This window comes from Pipistrellus hanaki, assembly GCF_964339955.1.
Source record: "Pipistrellus hanaki genome assembly, chromosome: 18".
Lineage (NCBI taxonomy): Eukaryota > Metazoa > Chordata > Mammalia > Chiroptera > Vespertilionidae > Pipistrellus > Pipistrellus hanaki.
The window spans coordinates 34,077,521-34,095,596 of NC_140520.1; the positions used below are offsets into that span (position 1 = coordinate 34,077,521).

Below are 18,076 nucleotides of genomic sequence, written 5' to 3' on the forward strand. Positions count from 1 at the left end.
TAGATAAGGCCACATGAAAATTAAGAATGTGTTGGTTAGCCCTATCTGGTTTGGCTCAGTTGATAGAGCATCAGTCTGTGGATTGAAAGGTCCCTGGTTCCTCTGGTTGTGGGCTCCATCCCCAGTAGGGGACATGCAGGGAGCATCCGATCAATGATTCTCTCTCATCATTGATGTTTCCCTTTTCTTTTCTGAAATCAATAAAAATGCATATTTTTAAAAAAGTGTTGATTACCTTGTGATGAAAGCAATTATATTCAAGCCAGAGATCAACTTAGAGTTGATCAACTTGCATTAACATAAAACAGGATCTAAATTCTCTCCATTGAAAGATAAAAAACTTGGGATGGAGAATAGCGAGATTGCATTTTTATTATTTATATTTTTAGAAGATTTTTAGATCGATGTTGGGAAATAGTGGAAAAAGGAAATATGTTTGAAGAGGCATAATTTTGCCTAATTATTCTGTGTGACAGATAAGAATTCTCCATTCCTGCTCCATTCCTCCCCTCCCCCAAGGATTTCACATATTCTGAAGATATTTTGTATTTCATGGTGTTGCATAAGAATTGTCCCATTTCATTGGGAAGAATTTCCTAGCATGGCTGAAGTGAGAGGCTAGGTATGCTGTGACCTTAGTTCCCAACCCAACAGGGCATTTAGTACAGCACTCTGTTAAATGTGTAAAGTTCCGTCCCAGCGCTGCTCCGTGGTGTTGACTAGGATCAACCTAGGGCAGGAGCCAGTCTTTAAAGAGAGCTGAAAAAAAGCAGCCTTCTTGTTGCCAGATTAAAACAGTGCTGGCATTTCAGAAGCAAATGGGACGCAGCTAGTGGAAGATGTTCCATAGACGTGTGCCGTGTTGCGGGCGCCTGAGATGATCAGTTTCACACTCTCTGGTCCTGCATTCCATCAGTGAGTTACAGGCTTTTTTTTTTTTTTTTTTTTTAAATATATATTTTATTGATTTTACACAGAGAGGAAGAGAGAGAGACAGAGAGTTAGAAACATCGATCAGCTGCCTCCTGCACACCCCCCACCGGGGATGTGCCCGCAACCAAGGCACATGCCCCTGACCGGAATCGAACCCAGGACCCCTCAGTCCCCAAGCCGACGCTCTATCCACTGAGCCAAACCGGTCTCGGCTGAGTTACAGGCTTTTACAATCATGAAGTGACTAGTTAAACTTTGTTTTTAGTAAATATTATTTATTTCTGGATATTAGCTACTGAAGAAAGTTACTCTAAACATGTCTAGGAAATGTCCAGATAATAAAAGTCAGTTAGCCAAACAGAGCTTTTTAGTGCATAACATCAGTGTTAAGAGTTAGTTTTTAAGATTGAATTAGCTTTATTTTTAAGCAGATTATCAGTGAGGCAAGATAATCTGTTATTTACTCTTATCCATTTGGAACCCAGGCAATTGAAACCACTGAATCAGCAACAGGCATGGAGGAAGTGACTATGCATATCTTAATTTCAGATGCTTTTAGATTTAACAGCCGTGTTGAAAACTTTATCTTGGGTTTTTGTGAATATGCACAAGAATCTTCACTCTGGTGTGCTCAGTGGTTAGAGCATCGGTCTGCCCACTGAAGGTTTGTGGGTTCAATTCCAGTTCAAGGGCATGTACTGAGTTGAAGATTGGATCCCAACCCCAGTCAGGGCTTGTGTGGGACACAACCAATCCATGTATCTCTATATCAGTGTTCTTCTTTCCCTCCCTCCCTCCTTTTTTTTTTTTTTTTAAATCTTTATTGCTCAGATTATTACAATTGTTTCTCCTTTTCCCACCCATGGTTCTCCCGCCCCCCCCATTGTCCTCATCCATAGGTGTTGGATTTTAATCCACAATCTTCTTGCCCTTCCTCCCTTCTTACCTTCTTTTATTCCCCTCCTCCTCCCCTCCCTCCCACTCTCTAAAAATCATCGGGGAAAAATATATCCTTGGGTAAGGATTAACAACAACAAAAAAAGAATCTTCATTATTATTATTAAAATTGGTCAGAAAAAGGGACAACCAGTTCTTATTTACTTATTCAGCTATTCTCTTGGAGTGAGAAGAAAGTCCTTGAGCAGTTTTTGAAAATTAGTGTGTGATTAATTTTATGAATTGGTCACTTACCGCATTTTTTTTTATATCTCTACCCCTACAGAACATAGTTTCTGAGCCAGAAGCCCAGTTTATCGAGTACTACCTTAACCCCAGGAATGTGTTTGCTAGAGATAAATTAATGAATTTAGTGTGTCTCAAGTTTGCATGTAGGGTGTGGGCCATGATTAATATGACAGAAATGGCATCTTTTTAGAAAATATATATTTTATTGATTTTTTACAGAGAGGAGAGGGATAGAGAGTTAGAAACATCGATGAGAGAGAAATAACTGCCTCCTGTACACCTTCTACTGGGGATGTGCTCAAAACCCAGGTCCATGCCCTTGACCAGAATCGAACCACTGAGCCAAACTGGTTAGGGCATGGCATCTTTTAATGAAATGTGGTATGTCTAATGGATTGGGTTATTGCAAAAATTTTCATCATTATATTTGAGAGGTTAGATATTTGCTCTTATCATGTGAGGATACTGTTTAAGGAAGTCTGGCCAAATTCTAATGTGAAGTTATCTCACAAGTCCTTTTTTTGTTCTTGGTTTTCCTTAGCCATCTGGAAAGCTGTTTACCTCTAGTGGTAGCCAAAAGGCTATGGTTCTCTAGTGTACTTTAAGCAGTGCCACATTATCAAGTATATTTTAACCTTATTTAACTCTGCCCTCTAACTGAGTGCAGGTAGGAGGGCGCTTGATGTTTTTAGCCTCTTATTGTTTCATTATAAATTGTTCCTTTGGAGTATCACCACTCTTTGTTACTCATCAGCTGAGGATATTTTTCCATTGATATTTTATTTTATTTTCTCCCTTTTTAAAAAAAAAATTAAATTATTATCTATGTACATATTTTACCATTTCCCCCCTCCCATACATACCCACTCTCCCCAGAGTTTTGTGTCCATTGGTTGTACTTATATGCATGTACACAAGTCTCCATTGATATTTTAGAGAGGGTGGAAGGGGTTGGAGAGACAGAGAGCAAGAAACAGAGAGAGACACATTGATTGGTTGTTTCTTGCACATGCCGGACCAGGGCTAGGAATTGAATTGAACCTACAACCCGGGGTATGTGCTCTTGAATAAAACCTGGGACCCTTCAGTCCATGGCTGATACTCTATCCACAGAGCAAAACCAGCTAGGGCTCAAGGAAGATGTGAAATGTGAATGGCAATACTGGATTTTGATGTGAAAGTAAATCATTTTATAGTGGAAGCAATAAATTATTTCCTTAGTTAATGGATTTTTCTTAGAATCGTTTAAATTGAGATAAATGGGCTTAATTGTTATAAAAAGTTCCTTAGCTCTATCGCTGGAGATAGCACTGATGGGTTAGAATGAATTCTTAACATACTGAAATACCATTATTTATTTTTTTCAAATATTTTTGATTTTAGAGAGGAAGGGAGAGGGAGAGAGAGGCTAGAAGCATCAGTGATGAGAGCGGATCATTGATTGGCTGCTTCCTGCATGTGCCCTACTGGGAATGGAGCCCACAACCTGGGCACGTGCCACCGACCAGAATTGAACCTTGGGACCCTTGGGTCCGCAGGCCAGTGCTCTATCTACTGAGCCAAACAGACGAGGGCTGAAATATTGTTATTGGAACCAAAGCCAATAATCTAAACATAAGACATTTGGTATTACCAACAGGAAGAGAAGGCATCCATCCGAAGGGGGAACAAATTTCCTGTTCATAGGATAGTTGATGCAAGACTTCCTTATCTTCCTCATCATCTGTGGTGGTTGCTTTGAAGTTCTCATCTTGGCTATCTTCTCAACTTTCAAGAAAAGGAGGCTTATATTGTTTAGTTATTTTATTTTATTGATTTTTCACAGAGAGGAAGAGAAAGGGATAGAGAGTTAGAAACATCAATGAGAGAGAATCATCTATCAGCTGCCTCTTGCACACCCCCTACTGGGGATGTGCCCGCAACCAAGGTACATGCCCTTGCCTGGAATCGAACCCAGGACCTTTCAGTCCGCAGGCCGACGCTCTATCCACTGAGCCTAACCGGTCCCGGTTATTGTTGAGTTCTTGAGTATATTGCTTTACCCTAGTTCATAGGACATGAATATAGTACTCAAAAGAAGATGTTAACAGGTCTCTGAATTCTTTAAAAGGCAAGTGAGAGCAGTTAAGCAGATACGGACTTGGGACTATTACCAAAGTTCCATGCAGTGTTTGTAGGATCATTGCTGAGTGGCAGGCAATCCCAGGTTTCTCTAGGAAATGCAATCTGGAACCAGAGTTGAGAGGCTAGGAATAAGTAGTAAAAATGCTACAAAGTATAGGCTGGAAACATTTGTTTTTAATCCTCTAACTTTTGCAGGGTAATGACATCGCTTTTTACAAAAAACAAATAAACTACAATAAAAACATATTAAGGCTCTAGCTGATTTGGCTCAGTGAATAGAGCATTGACATGCAGACCAAATGGTCCCAGGTTCGATTCTGGTTAAGGGCACGTGCCCGGATCATGGGCTTGTTCTCCTGTGGGGGCATGTAGAAGGCAGCTGATCAGTGATTCTTTCTCCTCATTGATTTTACTATCTCTCCTCCTTTCCTCTCTGAATTTCCTCTTTAAAAAATAGCTATCCAAATGACAATATGAATAAAAACATTTTTAAAAATATATATATTGATTTTTTACAGAGAGGAAGAGATAGGGATAGAGAGTTAGAAACATTGATGAGAGAGAATCATCGATCAGCTGCCTCTTGCACACCCCCTACTGGGGATGTGCCTGCAACCAAGGTACATGCCCTTGACCGAAATCGAACCCAGGACCCTTCAGCCCGCAGGCCGATGCTCTATCCACTGAGCCAAACCGGTTTCGGCTAAAAACATTTTTTAATATTTAAACACTAGAGGACCGGTGCATGATTTGTGCACCATCGTGGTGCAGTTGGGATTGGGCTGAAACCTGCAGTCCAACATCTCACAAGGGATATAGTAGTATGCAAGGCGGCAAGCAGCTGGAGAGGAGCCCAAGCCTAGGCCAGGCACCGCACAGCTCCCACTCATCCCGCCACTTAGTAGGCTTGCTGCCACTCCGCTACGGTCTCTGTGTGCCCATGACTGAGAAGTGGCCATGGGCTCTCACCCAGTCAGTTCCAGTGCAGGTCCTGATCCTGGTCTGGATGGGGGAGGGGTGTCTAGGGGGTTGTCTAGGGGAGAGGCTCTCGCTCCTGCAGCCTCACTTGTCGGCTCACGGCTGGCATCTGGTGCCTGTTGGTCAACTGAGCGGTGCTCCCACTGTGGGAGCACACTGACCACCAAGGGGCCGCCCCTGCATAGAGTATCTGCCCCATGGTGGTCAGTGTGCATCATGATGACTGTTTGAAATGGTGGTCACTTAGGCTTTTGTATATATAGATGGGTCTCAGGTTATGATTAATTAGTAGGCCAGTGAGTTTTTTAAGGAAATAATCTTTTTTAAATCTTTATTGCTGAGAGTACTACAGATGTCCCTTTTTCCCCCCACCGTAATCCCCATCCACTCAGTTCCTGCCCCAACCCAGGCCTTCACCATCCTATTGCCTGTGTCTATAGGTAGTGCATGTATGCATATAAGACAATAATCAGCAAACTCATTAGTCAACAGAGCCAAATTATCAACAGTACAATGATTGAAATTTCTTTTGAGAGCCAAATTTTTTAAACTTAAACTCTATAGGTAGGTACATTGTTAGGGGTTACCGGATTACTGGACTGGCAGGGGAGGGCAGTTGGAGGTGACCAGGCCTGCAGGGGAGGACAGTTGGGAGGGAAAGGCCTGCAGGGGAGGGCAGTTAGGAGTGACTGGGCCAGCAGAGGAGGGCAGTTGGGGAGGACCAGGCCTTCAAGGGGAACAGTTTGGGGGGTGGGGGTGGGGGGGTGGCAGGCCTGCAGAGGAGGGCAGTTGGGGGAAGGGAGATTAGGCTTGCAGGGGAGGATAGTTAGGGGCGACCAGACCAGCAGGGGAAGGCAGTTAGAGGCGACCAGGCTGGCAAGAGAGGGAAGTTAGGGGTGACTGGCCCATCAGGGGAGGGCAGTTGGGGTCAACCAGGCCTGCAGGGGAGGGCAGTTTGTGGCAAATAGGCTGACAGGGGAGCAGTTACACATCAATCAGGGAAGCAGTTAGGTGGCGATCAGGCTGGCAGGCAGAAGCAGTTAGGGGCAATCAGGCAGGCAGGCAGGCAGGCAAGCAAGCAAGCAAGCAAGCGGTTGAGAGCCAGCAGTTCTGGATTGTGAGAGGGGTGTTGGACTGCCCTCGAGGGATCCCAGATTGGAGAGGGTGTAGGCTGGGTTGAGGGACACCCCCCTTCCCCCGTGCATGAGTTTCATGCACTGGGCCTCTTCAATCCCCAGGATGACACTCTATCCACTGAGCCAAACCAGCTAGGGCTAAGGAAATAATCTTAACGGACTTAACTAAATCAAAGAGATAGCTGAATTCTTCTATGACTCAAATAAGAGAAAACCAGGATTCTTACTCAGTAACTGAGGTAATTCCATAGAAAGCTGTTTGACTCTTAAAGCCTTTTCTCAGTGTATATGTTTCTGTACTTCTCTGTAGCATTTGAAACATGGACCATCCATATCTTCTTGAAACATTTTTATCTCTCTCTCTAAAAAATAAAATAAAATAAAACATTTTATTGATTTTTTTACAGAGAGGAAGGGAAAGGGATAGAGAGCTAGAAGCATTGATGAGAGAGAAACATCGACCAGCTGCCTCCAGCACCCCCCCACTGGGGATGTGCCTGCAACCAATGTACATGCCCTTGACCGGAATCGAACCTGGGACCTTTCAGTCCGCAGAACGACGCTCTACCACTGAGCCAAACCGGTTTCCGCCATTTTTATCTCTTGATAGCCACAGCATTTAACACTCTAGTCATTCTTTCTAGTTCCCCACGCCTTTCTGTCTCCCTTTCCTTTCTTTTTCCTAGAGGTAGTATATTCCCCCGAGATTCTTTCTTTGAACTTTATTCTCAGAGCTTTCTTGGGTACTTAATCTGTTATTTTTACTTATTCCCCTTATTTTTTATTTATTTTTGTTAATCCTCACCATTTTTTCCATTGATTTTTAGAGAATGGAAAGGAAGGAGCGAGGGAGATTCTTTCTTTGAACTTTATTCTCAGAGCTTTCTTGGGTACTTAATCTGTTATTTTTACTTATTCCTCTTATTTTTTATTTATTTTTGTTAATCCTCACCATTTTTTCCATTGATTTTTAGAGAATGGAAAGGAAGGAGCGAGAGAGGGAGACACACACAAACACACACACACACACACACACACACACACACAGACACAGACGTGAGGGATGTAAAGGAGACACATCGATACCCGGCCCAAAAAAACGGGCTGTGTATCCATCCTGAAACCCAGGTACTTGCTCTTGACCTGGAATTGAACCCACGACTTCTTCATGTGTGGCAGATGTTCTAATCACTGATCAATACCAGCTTATTTTTTTGTTTACTGATTAAGGTATTACAAACATGTCCTTACCCCCATTGTCTCTCTAATCCCCCATTCATGCACTCTCCCCCATAGTGTCTGTGTCCATTGGTTAGGCTTAGATGCATGCATAGAAGTCCTTTGGTTGATCACTCTCCCTTACCTTTTCCCTCCCCTATTTTCCCTCTGAGGTTTGACGGTCTGATGGATGCTTTTCTATCTCTGGATCTGTTTTTGTTCATCAGTTTTTGTTGTTCATTATATTCCACAAATGAGTGAGATCATGTGATATTGATCTTTCTCTGACTGGCTTATTTCATTTAGCATAATGCTCTCCAATTTCATCCTTGCTGTTGCAAATGGTAAGAATTCCTTCTTTTTTTTTTTTTTTTTTTTAACCACAGTGTAGTATTCCATTGTGTAGATGTACCTAAGTGCTCATCTGCTGATGGGCACTTAGGCTGTTTCCAAATTTTAGCTATAGTAAATTGTGCTTATTTTTAAAGTGAAGTATAATTTACAAGACATTTGATTTTGAAGCTTCTCTATACAAATAATTTCCAAATTTGTATCTCTGGCCCAAATTTATCAATGTTCAGACCTCTATTAGTTCTCCTCTACATTGTTGACATGTCAGCTTAGATTTTAGATATAATTAAAATAAAATTCATATCTTTCCCCACATGCAATCTTCTCGTTTATGGCACTTGATTTCCTCTAGGAACCTAGGCTCAAAGTTGTCTTTTTGATTTTTTGAGTTTTCTAACAACTTATTGAGTCAAATACTATTAATCCTATTTCTATAATGTTTTTCACATTCATCTCCTTTTAATTTCTCTGCCATCAACATAAGACAGGTTCTCATTGCTTCTTACCTTGGCAACTATAATACTAGCTTTCAAACTTGTTTCTCCTTCCTTTTCTGTCCACTTCAGTCCATCTTACTATCATTGACAAAATAATCTTCCTGATGCCTAATACACATACACCTTCCATACTTTGAAAAATAATTAAGCCCTAACCGGTTTGGCTTAGTGGATAGAGTGTCGGCCTGCGGACTGATGGGTCCCAGGTTCGATTCCAGTCAAGTAGGGGGTGTGCAGGAGACAGCTGATTGATATTTCTCTCATTGATATTTCTAACTCTCTGTCCCTCTCCCTTCCTCTCTATAAACAATAAAATATATTTTAAAAAATTATTTTTTTATTGATCTTGGAGGGAAGAAGGGAGAGAGAAGCATCATGTGAGAGGAAATCTTGATTGGTTGACTCTCACATGCATCCAGACCTGGGGTCAAACCTGAAACCTGGGTGGGTATATGCCCTGACCAGGAATTGAATCCACCACTCGTTGATGTATTGGAGGACACTCAAATGAACTGAGCCACATCGGCTAGAGCACCTTCTATCAATTCTGCCCCACTATCTAGTCAAACCAGACTATACATGTATTTTCTTGAATATACCAGGTTTCTTCATTTTCCATGTCTTACTCTAATGCTGGTTGAATGTGTTTCTCATTTCTGCCTATTAAAATCTTTTCCTTCCTGCCCTGGTTGGGTGTCCACCTGTGCACTGAAAGGTTGTCCATCCTATTCCTGGTCAAGGCACATGCCTGGCTATGGGTCAGTCCCCGGTGGGGGAGGAGCACTGTGAAGGAGGTGACTGATTGATTTCTCTCCCCCCCCCCCCCTTCTTTCTCTGAAAGTCAATTTAAAAAGTCTTAAAAAATAAAATAAGATCCTATTCTTCCTTCAAAGCCCAGCTTAAAATCTAATTTCTCTATGGAAGCTTTTCCTTTCTCCCAGAAATTAAATAAAATTCTTTCCGCTGATCAACTGCAACTGCATTATATGTACAGGGTGTCTCCCAAAAACCTATAGGCACTTTAATAGCTGATAGCTCAGTTTTGAGAATGAAATATATTTTAATAAGCACTGCCTTTATAATTATTCAAAGTGTGTATATACATTTTTTGGAACTATATTTTAAATTAATTTTTAATGATACATGTATCTCTTATAGTTGGTTGTATGCTCATTTTTCTAATTGACTATTGGCTACAAAAGGTGGTGACTGCCTTGTTCATATTAGTAGCTCCTATATTGCCTTGTACATTGTTGTATTACAAGCATGTCTGTGTACAGATGGGCCACTGGGTGGTGCCAGATGCCTATAATTTGGATAAACAAGGGAGGCTGGATGTACAGTTGGGGTGCCCTGTGTTGTCAGATCTTTTGCACAATAGAAATAGAGATTAATTTCCCTGATCCAGAAACATTCATAGTTTCTTTCTGCTCCTCTCTCCAGTTTTCCAGAGGAAATAGTGTAGTATATTCAGTTCCTCCAAAGACTAAATAGAAAGTGGCCAGATCTAAAGGCCTGCCTTCCCATAAATATCAATATGTATATTGTATGAGTTTCATCTTTTGAGAGTGATCCTTTTGAATTTTAGTGCCTGAGGTTCTCCGTCTGATTAATAAACACTATATTATTTGAGTGAGGGTGCCCAGGGTAAATCAGGTTCCATAAATGAAAAGCAAGCAAGTAGCTGGTGGGAGGAGTTAGAAAAGTTGGCTTGTATTGTTAAGTAGAAAAATACTGTTATTGTTAAGTAGAAAAACAGTAAGGTAAGGAGGATGAGTTAAAAATGAGCCATTTCCACTCTAGCCGGTTTGGCTCAGTGGATAGAGAGTCGGCCTGCGAACTGAAAGATCCCAGGATCGATTCCAGTCAAGGGCACATGCCTGGGTTGTGGGGGAACTTGCAAGAGGCAGCTAACCAATGATTCTCATCATGGATGTTTTTATCTCCCTCTTCCTTCCTCTCTGAAATCAATAAAATATATATTTTTTAAAATGAGCCATTTCAGCTTGAAAACAAAAATTTGGGATGGGGAAAGTAGGGATGGGTTGATTCCAGATGGACTGTGTGACTTGGGACTGAAAAGCGAATTTGTACTTTGGATGGAGATCAGCCCTGAACAGCTGTTCAGTTATGAGTGGTATGGGACATCTGTTCTCTCGAGAGGAACCAAAGACTGTGTGGCTCTCAGATACCTGTCTTTCTAATAATTGAAGCATTTTCGAAGATATCCTTTTAGCTTCAGAGGAAATTGTAAAACTTTGTCTCATGTAAATATGGTGTCTGTATTGGAGAGTTGGGCCACCTGAGTTGCAAAATGAAGGCATGCGCAGCAGGACTGCTGGCCTGGCCTGAGGGAGTGCTGGGATTATGCAACTCATGGGACCTCACTGAGCTCAGTGAAGAGATCAAGGACTAATATTTAGATGGTCAAGTTTCCAGTAGATATGAGGTAAGGTAGAGTTAATCATTTTTCAGAGATTCTAGACTCCAAAGCACTTAAGATGAACTTCAGAGAAATTTAAAAAAATAAAAATGAAAAACATAAATATACATATTAATAGTACAACCACTAGATTTACTTTGAAGTACTGTGATATTCTTAGCTGCCAACAACACAATAAATAGGGGTGGAGACTTTCTTTGTGTTTAGGATTCATCTTGCCTCAGATGTGGTTGCACTTTCATTTTCACACAAGAAGACCTGATGTTTTGCTCTCGTTTACTGTAGCATATTGACCACTTGAGCTAACTTCTATTAATAATCACAGCCTTGCCCAGTTGAAGTGGCTCAGTTGGTTGAGCATTGTCCCATGCTCTGAAAGGTTGCCTGTTTGATTCCTGGTCAAGACACGTACTTGGGTCGTGGATTTGATCCCCAGGGGAGCATATGGAAGGTAACTGATAAATGTTTTTCACATCGATGTTTCTCTTTCCTCCTCTCTCTCTCCCTCTCTCTAAGCATGTCCTCGGGTGGGGATTAAAAATATTAATAATCACAGCCTTGAAAATTTAGTCTTTTTTATTGTTGGGTTTAACACTTGGCATGATTTCTCTTCTTCCACTTCTCATTTCTTTTTTCCAATCAGATTTATTGAACTATGATTTTACATGGAGATTACTTTAAAAAAATATATATATATATATTTTATTGATTTTTTTACAGAGAGGAAGGGAGAGAGATAGAAAGCTAGAAACATCAATGAGAGAGAAACATCGGCCAGCTGCCTCTTGGACACCCCCTACTGGGGATGTGCCCGCAACCAATGTACATGCCTTTGACAGGAATCGAACCTGGGACCTTTCAGTCCACAGACCAACGCTCTACCACTGAGCCAAACCGGTTTCAGCACATGGAGTTTACTCTCTTTTTCAGTGACCTAGTATGGATTCTGACAAATGCATAGTTTTTCAATATCACCATGATTGAAGCATAGAACATTTTCATCATTCCAAAAAGTTTTCTCACTTGCGCTTGTAGTCATTCCCTTCCCTACCCCTATCCCCAACCCTGACAACCACTGGTCTGCTTTATGTCCCAATAATTTATCTTTTCCAGATTGTGCTATAAATGGAATCATATTAGGTAGCTGTTTGAATCTTTTTTTCACGTAGAATAGGATATTTGAGATCCACCCGTGTTCTATGTGTATCAGTAGTTCATTTCTTTTTACTGCTTAGTAGTATTCCATTGTGTGGATGGACCACAGTTTGTTTATCCATGACCTAGCTGAAGGTCATTTGTTTCCAGTGTTTGATGACTCTGAATAAAGCCACCAAAACGTTCACCTGCAGGCTTTTGGGTGGACATATATTTTCATTTCTCTTGAATTCATACCTGAGTGTGGGATTCCTGGGTTGTGTGGTAAGTGCATGTTTAACTTTAGAAGAAACTGCCAAAATGTTTTCCAAAGTGACTACCATTTTGCATCAGTGTATGAGTTCTAGTTGCTCTACTTGTTAGCATTTGATAAAGAAAGTTTGCATTATAATTATTTCTAAAATAGTAAACATTCTAATAGGCATGTAGAGGATTCTCATAGTGGTTTTAATTTGTATTTTTCTAATTAATGATATTGAGGTTATCTTCTAGTGATTCTTTTTTTTTTTTTTAAATATATTTTATTGATTTTTACAGAGAGGAAGAGAGAGGGAGAGAGAGTTAGAAACATCGATGAGAGAGAATCACCGATCAGCTGCCTCCTGTACATCCCCCTCTGGGGACGTGCCCGCAACCAAGGTACATGCCCCTGACCGGAATTGAACCTGGGACCTTTCAGTCCGCAGGCGGACGCTCTATCCACTGAGCCAAGCCGGTCTCGGCTATCTTCTAGTGCAGGGGTCCTCAAACTTTTTAAAGTGGGGGCCAGATCACGGTCCCTCAGAGAGCTGGAGGGCCAGACTATATGAACTACTAATTCCTACTGTAACACCTTGGCTGCGCTCACTGCCCAAAAAACCTGGCGGGCAGGATCAGACTCCCCTGGGGGATGCATGTGGCCCGCGGGCCGTAGTTTGAAGACCCCTGTGACTAGTGATTCTTATTTAGTTGCGAGAGATTATAAATATATTCTGCTTGCTATCCTTAAATGTATTTTGCAGATATTTTCTTTTAGTCTGTATAGCTTGTCTTTTCATCTTCTTAACAGTGTCTCTTGAAGAGTAAATTTTTAATTTTGGTATATTCAGTTAATTTTTTTTTTTTTTTAGAAAAGGAGGCAGCCTCAGTGGTTTTAAACAGGAGACACTTGGTACCTCTTCCTCAAAATGCTCTTACATACTGTATTAACTCTCACTCTTCCTAGTTTATACTTAATATTGTGTCATCTATTTGGTTAAAAATTTAAGACCTTTTTCTTATTAAGTCAAGAAAAATCTAGGTCACTGGAATTTTTTAGGTAGAAATTAAAATGATACCTGAGCCTGTTTTTCTCCATCCCCCAATAGTTTACTCTTTAACCTTCAGTTTGGCAGGGGTTATGGTTATTTTTAGTGTACAGGCAGTAGAGCTAATCTAATTAAGCTTCCCCTAGCTACCTGGGGCAATGAGCTCATCAGCTCTTCCAAGCTCAGTTTGGCTTGTTCTGGACTAGATTTTACATGGAAATCAATCAAGGTAAAACTGGATTTGTTGGCAATATAGTGCATTAAAGAATGAAGAAGGGCCCTGGCTGGTGAAGGGATCAATCAAGGTAAAACTGGATTTGTTGGCAATACAGTGCATTAAAGAATGAAGAAGGGCCCTGGCTCATTGTAGAGTGTTGGCCTACACACCAAAGAGTCCCGGGTTCAATTCACAGCCCAGGTCAGGACACCTGTAGGAGGCAATCAGTCAGTGTTTCTCTCCCTCTGTACTCTCCTCTTTCCTCCCCCCTCCTTTGCTTTCTTCCTCCCTCCCCTTGCTAAATTCTGTGGCCCCTAAAATATGACCTTTAGAAGCCATCTGCCTATATCAGTGGCCTACAAACTCATTAGTCAAAAGAGCCAAATATCAACAGTACAGTGATTGAAATTTCTTTTGAGAGCCAATTTTTTTAAACTTAAACTATATAGGTAGGTACATTGTTATTAACTTAATTAGGATATTCCTAAATTGGCCTTTGCTGAAAACTCAAAGGGTCAGAGAGCTACATGTGGTTCGTGAGCTGCAGTTTGCCGACCACTGGCCTATAGCAACTTAGTGATGAGAGTTAACATAAGCGTTCACGGGGTTTTCTTTGTTTCTGAATTTAGCATTAAATTCTGTCAACTTTTTTCCTCAAAGAGTTTCTTCTTGTAAGAACCTTCAACCAATTTCCCCAAAAGATGAGGTCTGTAATCTCTGGGTATGGGTTGAACCTCATGGCTCTCCTTTGTCCGCTTCTCAGAGCTAGGTCGGCACTAGGCTTTGGTTCCTCCTGGTCATGGAGGCTGGGAAAGCCTGTAGAGCCATTATGACTAAAGTTCAGGCAGGCTGGGCTTCTGTAGAAGTGGATGAGATCCAGTTTTGAGGAAGGTTCTCTGGAGCTGCTTTAGTCTTCTCTGGGAGTAATAGTGGAGTGAGAAGTATAGCATGGTTGACAGCTTTGATTCTAGAGGTGAGGAAATATCACATCTGTTCTCAGTTGGCCATAAGGTATACTTATGATCTTAGTTTTTAATCTGAACAGAGTAGTGCAATTATTTTCCTCACTTTGTAGGACTTTTACAATTAATGTAATTAATTAAAACCCTAGGGGGGGAAGATTATATCGCTGATATATTAAAAGAATGTAAACAGGGACTGCTATGAAGGAAAAACAAGTGTTGTGTGAAGAATACTATACAAAAATATATCGTCGAAGCAGGAGGAGAAAAACAGCCTGCTCTGCAAACAGCCCGTCACTGTTTTTCCTTATGTGGCTTCACAACTCTGTTTTTTATTGCCTTTGTCTTTCATCCTCACTCTTCCAGATGTTCTTCCCTCAAATTCAGCTTCAGTCCTGCTCTTGCATTATTTTCTCTCCCCCTCTCTGGCCTACTATGAGCAAGCTTTGGGCAGCTGTCTTTTGGCAGAGGATATTTTTTGCAGTATCTCGGATTTCTATAGAGGATAATAGGGGATAAGGTTAAGGATGGGGCTGCCTCTGGGATCATTGTTATGGGAATGAAAAGGCTGTTGAAAGGCCAGTGTGCTTGGGTGCAGGACTGGAGTCATAATCATACTTTGTCTTTTTCCAAATGCCTTTTGTCCAAGGCACTGAAAGGGCTTAACAAAACTCTGGGCTGAATAATACTTTTCTTTGCTCTTTGGAATTTGCCCCAGGTGGGAGTGAGACCCTGAAAAAAATAATGTGTTACAGTGGCAAAAAAGGAAAAAAGCTAGGCACCCTGATTCCTAATTATAGTTTTGCTAATAAGACAAATCTGTTGAAAGTTGGTGAGATTATGAAATTATGAAATGGACTGAGATGATTTAATACAAGTGTTGCCCTTTTCTTCTCCAGCTTTGTATTTGGTGACTAGCATTAGTTGTAAGAGGAGAAAAAAACCCTTTTACGTTCTTTCTTAGAGGTGTGGGGCAGAGGGACTCCGAGTTCTAATGCATCTCTGCTTCTTATAATAGTTAATACTGTACCTGCACCTGTAAGTGTGAAGATAAGCATCTAGTGAACATAATGCCCAAGCTCTTAACCCTACCTCATGAGCTTGATTTCTTTTATCTCTTTCTCTCTCTCTTGTTTTTTTTTTTTTTTTTTTTTTTTTTTTTTTTTAATAAAACAAAAAGGTTTTTATTGGTTTTAGAGAGAGGGGAAGGGAGAGGGAGAGAGATACAAACATCATCGGTCAGCTGCCTCCTGCCCCCTTCCTCCCTCTTGGGATTCGAGCCTGCAACATGGGCATGTGCCCTGACTAGGAATCGAATCAGTGACCTCTGTTGCATGGGTTGACACTCAACCATTGGCCCACACCAGCCATGTGCTTTTATCTCTTATTTAGTGTCCAAAATTATATAAAGAGTCTGACCCACCTCTTCATGTTGTGAAGACAGTGTAGTATAGAGTTTTTAGATACAAAAGTCTAACATTTAAAACAAGATTTTTGCATAGAGGGCAATGCTGAAGCTAGCTTTGTATTGAGTTAAGGTTCTCTGCTTATAATATATTAGAGACCTGATGCATGAAATTTGTGCAAGAGTCGGCCTTCCTTTCCCTGGCTGCCGGCACTGGCTTTCCTCCAGGATCAGCTTCCTGCTGGCACTCAGCTTACCTCACACAGTGAGGCCCTGCCCATCCTCTGCAGCCAGCTGGCCACTGGTGGCCTAGGCCTCCCTCTGTGGGGCGATCATGTGGCAATGGCCAGCCCTGACCATTTGCATCGTACCTGCCTTGGCTGGCCTGGCACCAGTGGGTGTCATAGCGTGATCCCTGATGGTTGTCCCACTATTTGGCTGTTCAGTCAGCTGTTCAGTCGATTTGTATACTACACTTTTTTTTTTTTTTTATAAATATATTTTATTGATTTTTCACAGAGAGGAAGGGAGAGAGATAGAGAGCTAGAAACGTCGATGAGAGAGAAACATCGACCAGCTGCCTCTTGCACACCCCCTACTGGGGATGTGCCCGCAACCAACGTACATGCCCCTGACCAGAATCGAACCCGGGACCTTTCAGTCCGCAGACCGACGCTCTATCCACTGAGCCAAACCGGTTTCGGCGTATACTACACTTTTATTATTTAGGACTAGTGGCCTGGTGCACAAAATTTGTGCACATTAAAAGGGGATTCATTAGAGGAACTATTTTAATATTGCTCTTTGCCCTTTCTCTATAACAGAAGTGTCAGAGATGAAAGAAAATTAGTAAAATGTATATGAAAATCTTCCTCCTGTCAGAGTCTGGGGCGCACCATAGGACCCAGAGTCAAGTCCTCATCCACCCACATGTGCCTCAAAATTGCACAAGACCCAGACCCAGCCAGCCCTCCCCCCAACTGGGCTAGATCCAGACCCAGCTGGTCCCAGCCTTGTCAAGCCCCGCGGGGTGTGTGTGTGTGTGTGTGTGTGTGTGTGTGTGTGTGCCTTGAGGTCCCCTATTAAGCCCTGCTGGGTGGCGGATGCAACCTGAGATCACCTGTTAAGCATGGGGGGGGGGGTGTGGTGGTGTGGTGTGGTGTGGTGTGGTGTGGTGTGGTGTGGTGTCCCTGCTGATTGCTCATTAAGGCTCTTTACAGGAACTTGGCCTCTGCTGTGGGTGCAGCCATCTTGTGTTACAGAAACCCTGCCTCCGCTGTGGGCACAGCCATGTTTGTGGCGGAGTGACAGTCTATTTGCATATTCCCTCTTTGTTATATAGGGTATCACTTTATATGTGCCTACAGTTTCAAGTTTATTTCAGTTCCCTCTTTCCCATCTGAAAAAAACACTGCCAGTAACTCAGTAAGGTAAAGAGATTGCAGTTGACTTCACAAAGATATGTCTCTTTAATGGAATTTAGGCATAGGGGGAAAATCTGGTGTGATTTCAGTATCTGAGAATCCCTATTGAGCACAACAAAAATCATTTTTATAAAAATGACAAAGGTGTCCATTGTTAAATCTCCCTGTTCCTTTTATCATCTTTTCAAGATTGTTTTCTAATTGTTATTTTCTCCCCCTTCCAAATCCAGGCTGGCTACAATAAACAACAATCAAGATGTCCAGAAAAGGGAGCAGCACAGATGGCAAAACAGACTTAGCTAATGGTAAGGAGCCAAAATGAAGGTGAAGCTATTTTTGTTTTATCACCTTAGATTCTCCTCCCCCAAAGAGAGTGGAGACATGAATTTTAGTGGAGGGAAGGAAATCTTTCCTTTGGAATTCTGAAAGGTTGTAAAGGTGGATAAGACCTAGGAAATGCTCTTAATAAAGGAGAAAAGAACATCTAGTTGATGGTGGGAAAAGAGAGTTGCTGGGAAGGTGAGGTTGTACAGTCATAATGAGAAGTCTCTTACCATGGTAGATCATAGTTTAATAGAGATATTAGATAAGAGATGAAGATAGAACATAAACCGACTGGAATTGGGATTTTCTTCCTGCCTTCTTTCCATTCATCCATTCATGCTTCCTTTTTTTTTTTTTTTTTTTTTGCCAGTGCAGCCAAATAGCTCTAGTGCAGGTTTGAAGGCAAGATATGAAGATTCTGATAGAGTTAGCTACTAC

General features: G+C 41.6%; 1 protein-coding gene across 6 annotated transcripts in view; it reads left to right on the forward strand.

The window, feature by feature from the left end:
• Window positions 1-18,076, forward strand: part of DCAF8 (DDB1 and CUL4 associated factor 8) — a 45,662-nt gene that overhangs the window by 3,150 nt on the left and 24,436 nt on the right. For all 6 annotated transcript variants that reach the window (XM_084865878.1, XM_084865876.1, XM_084865877.1 and 3 more), the window contains exon 3: window positions 17,545-17,619. In XM_084865878.1, coding sequence (XP_084722004.1) covers window positions 17,571-17,619 — 49 coding nt within the window. In that variant the 5' untranslated portion in view covers window positions 17,545-17,570. The remainder of the gene's footprint in view (window positions 1-17,544; window positions 17,620-18,076) is intronic.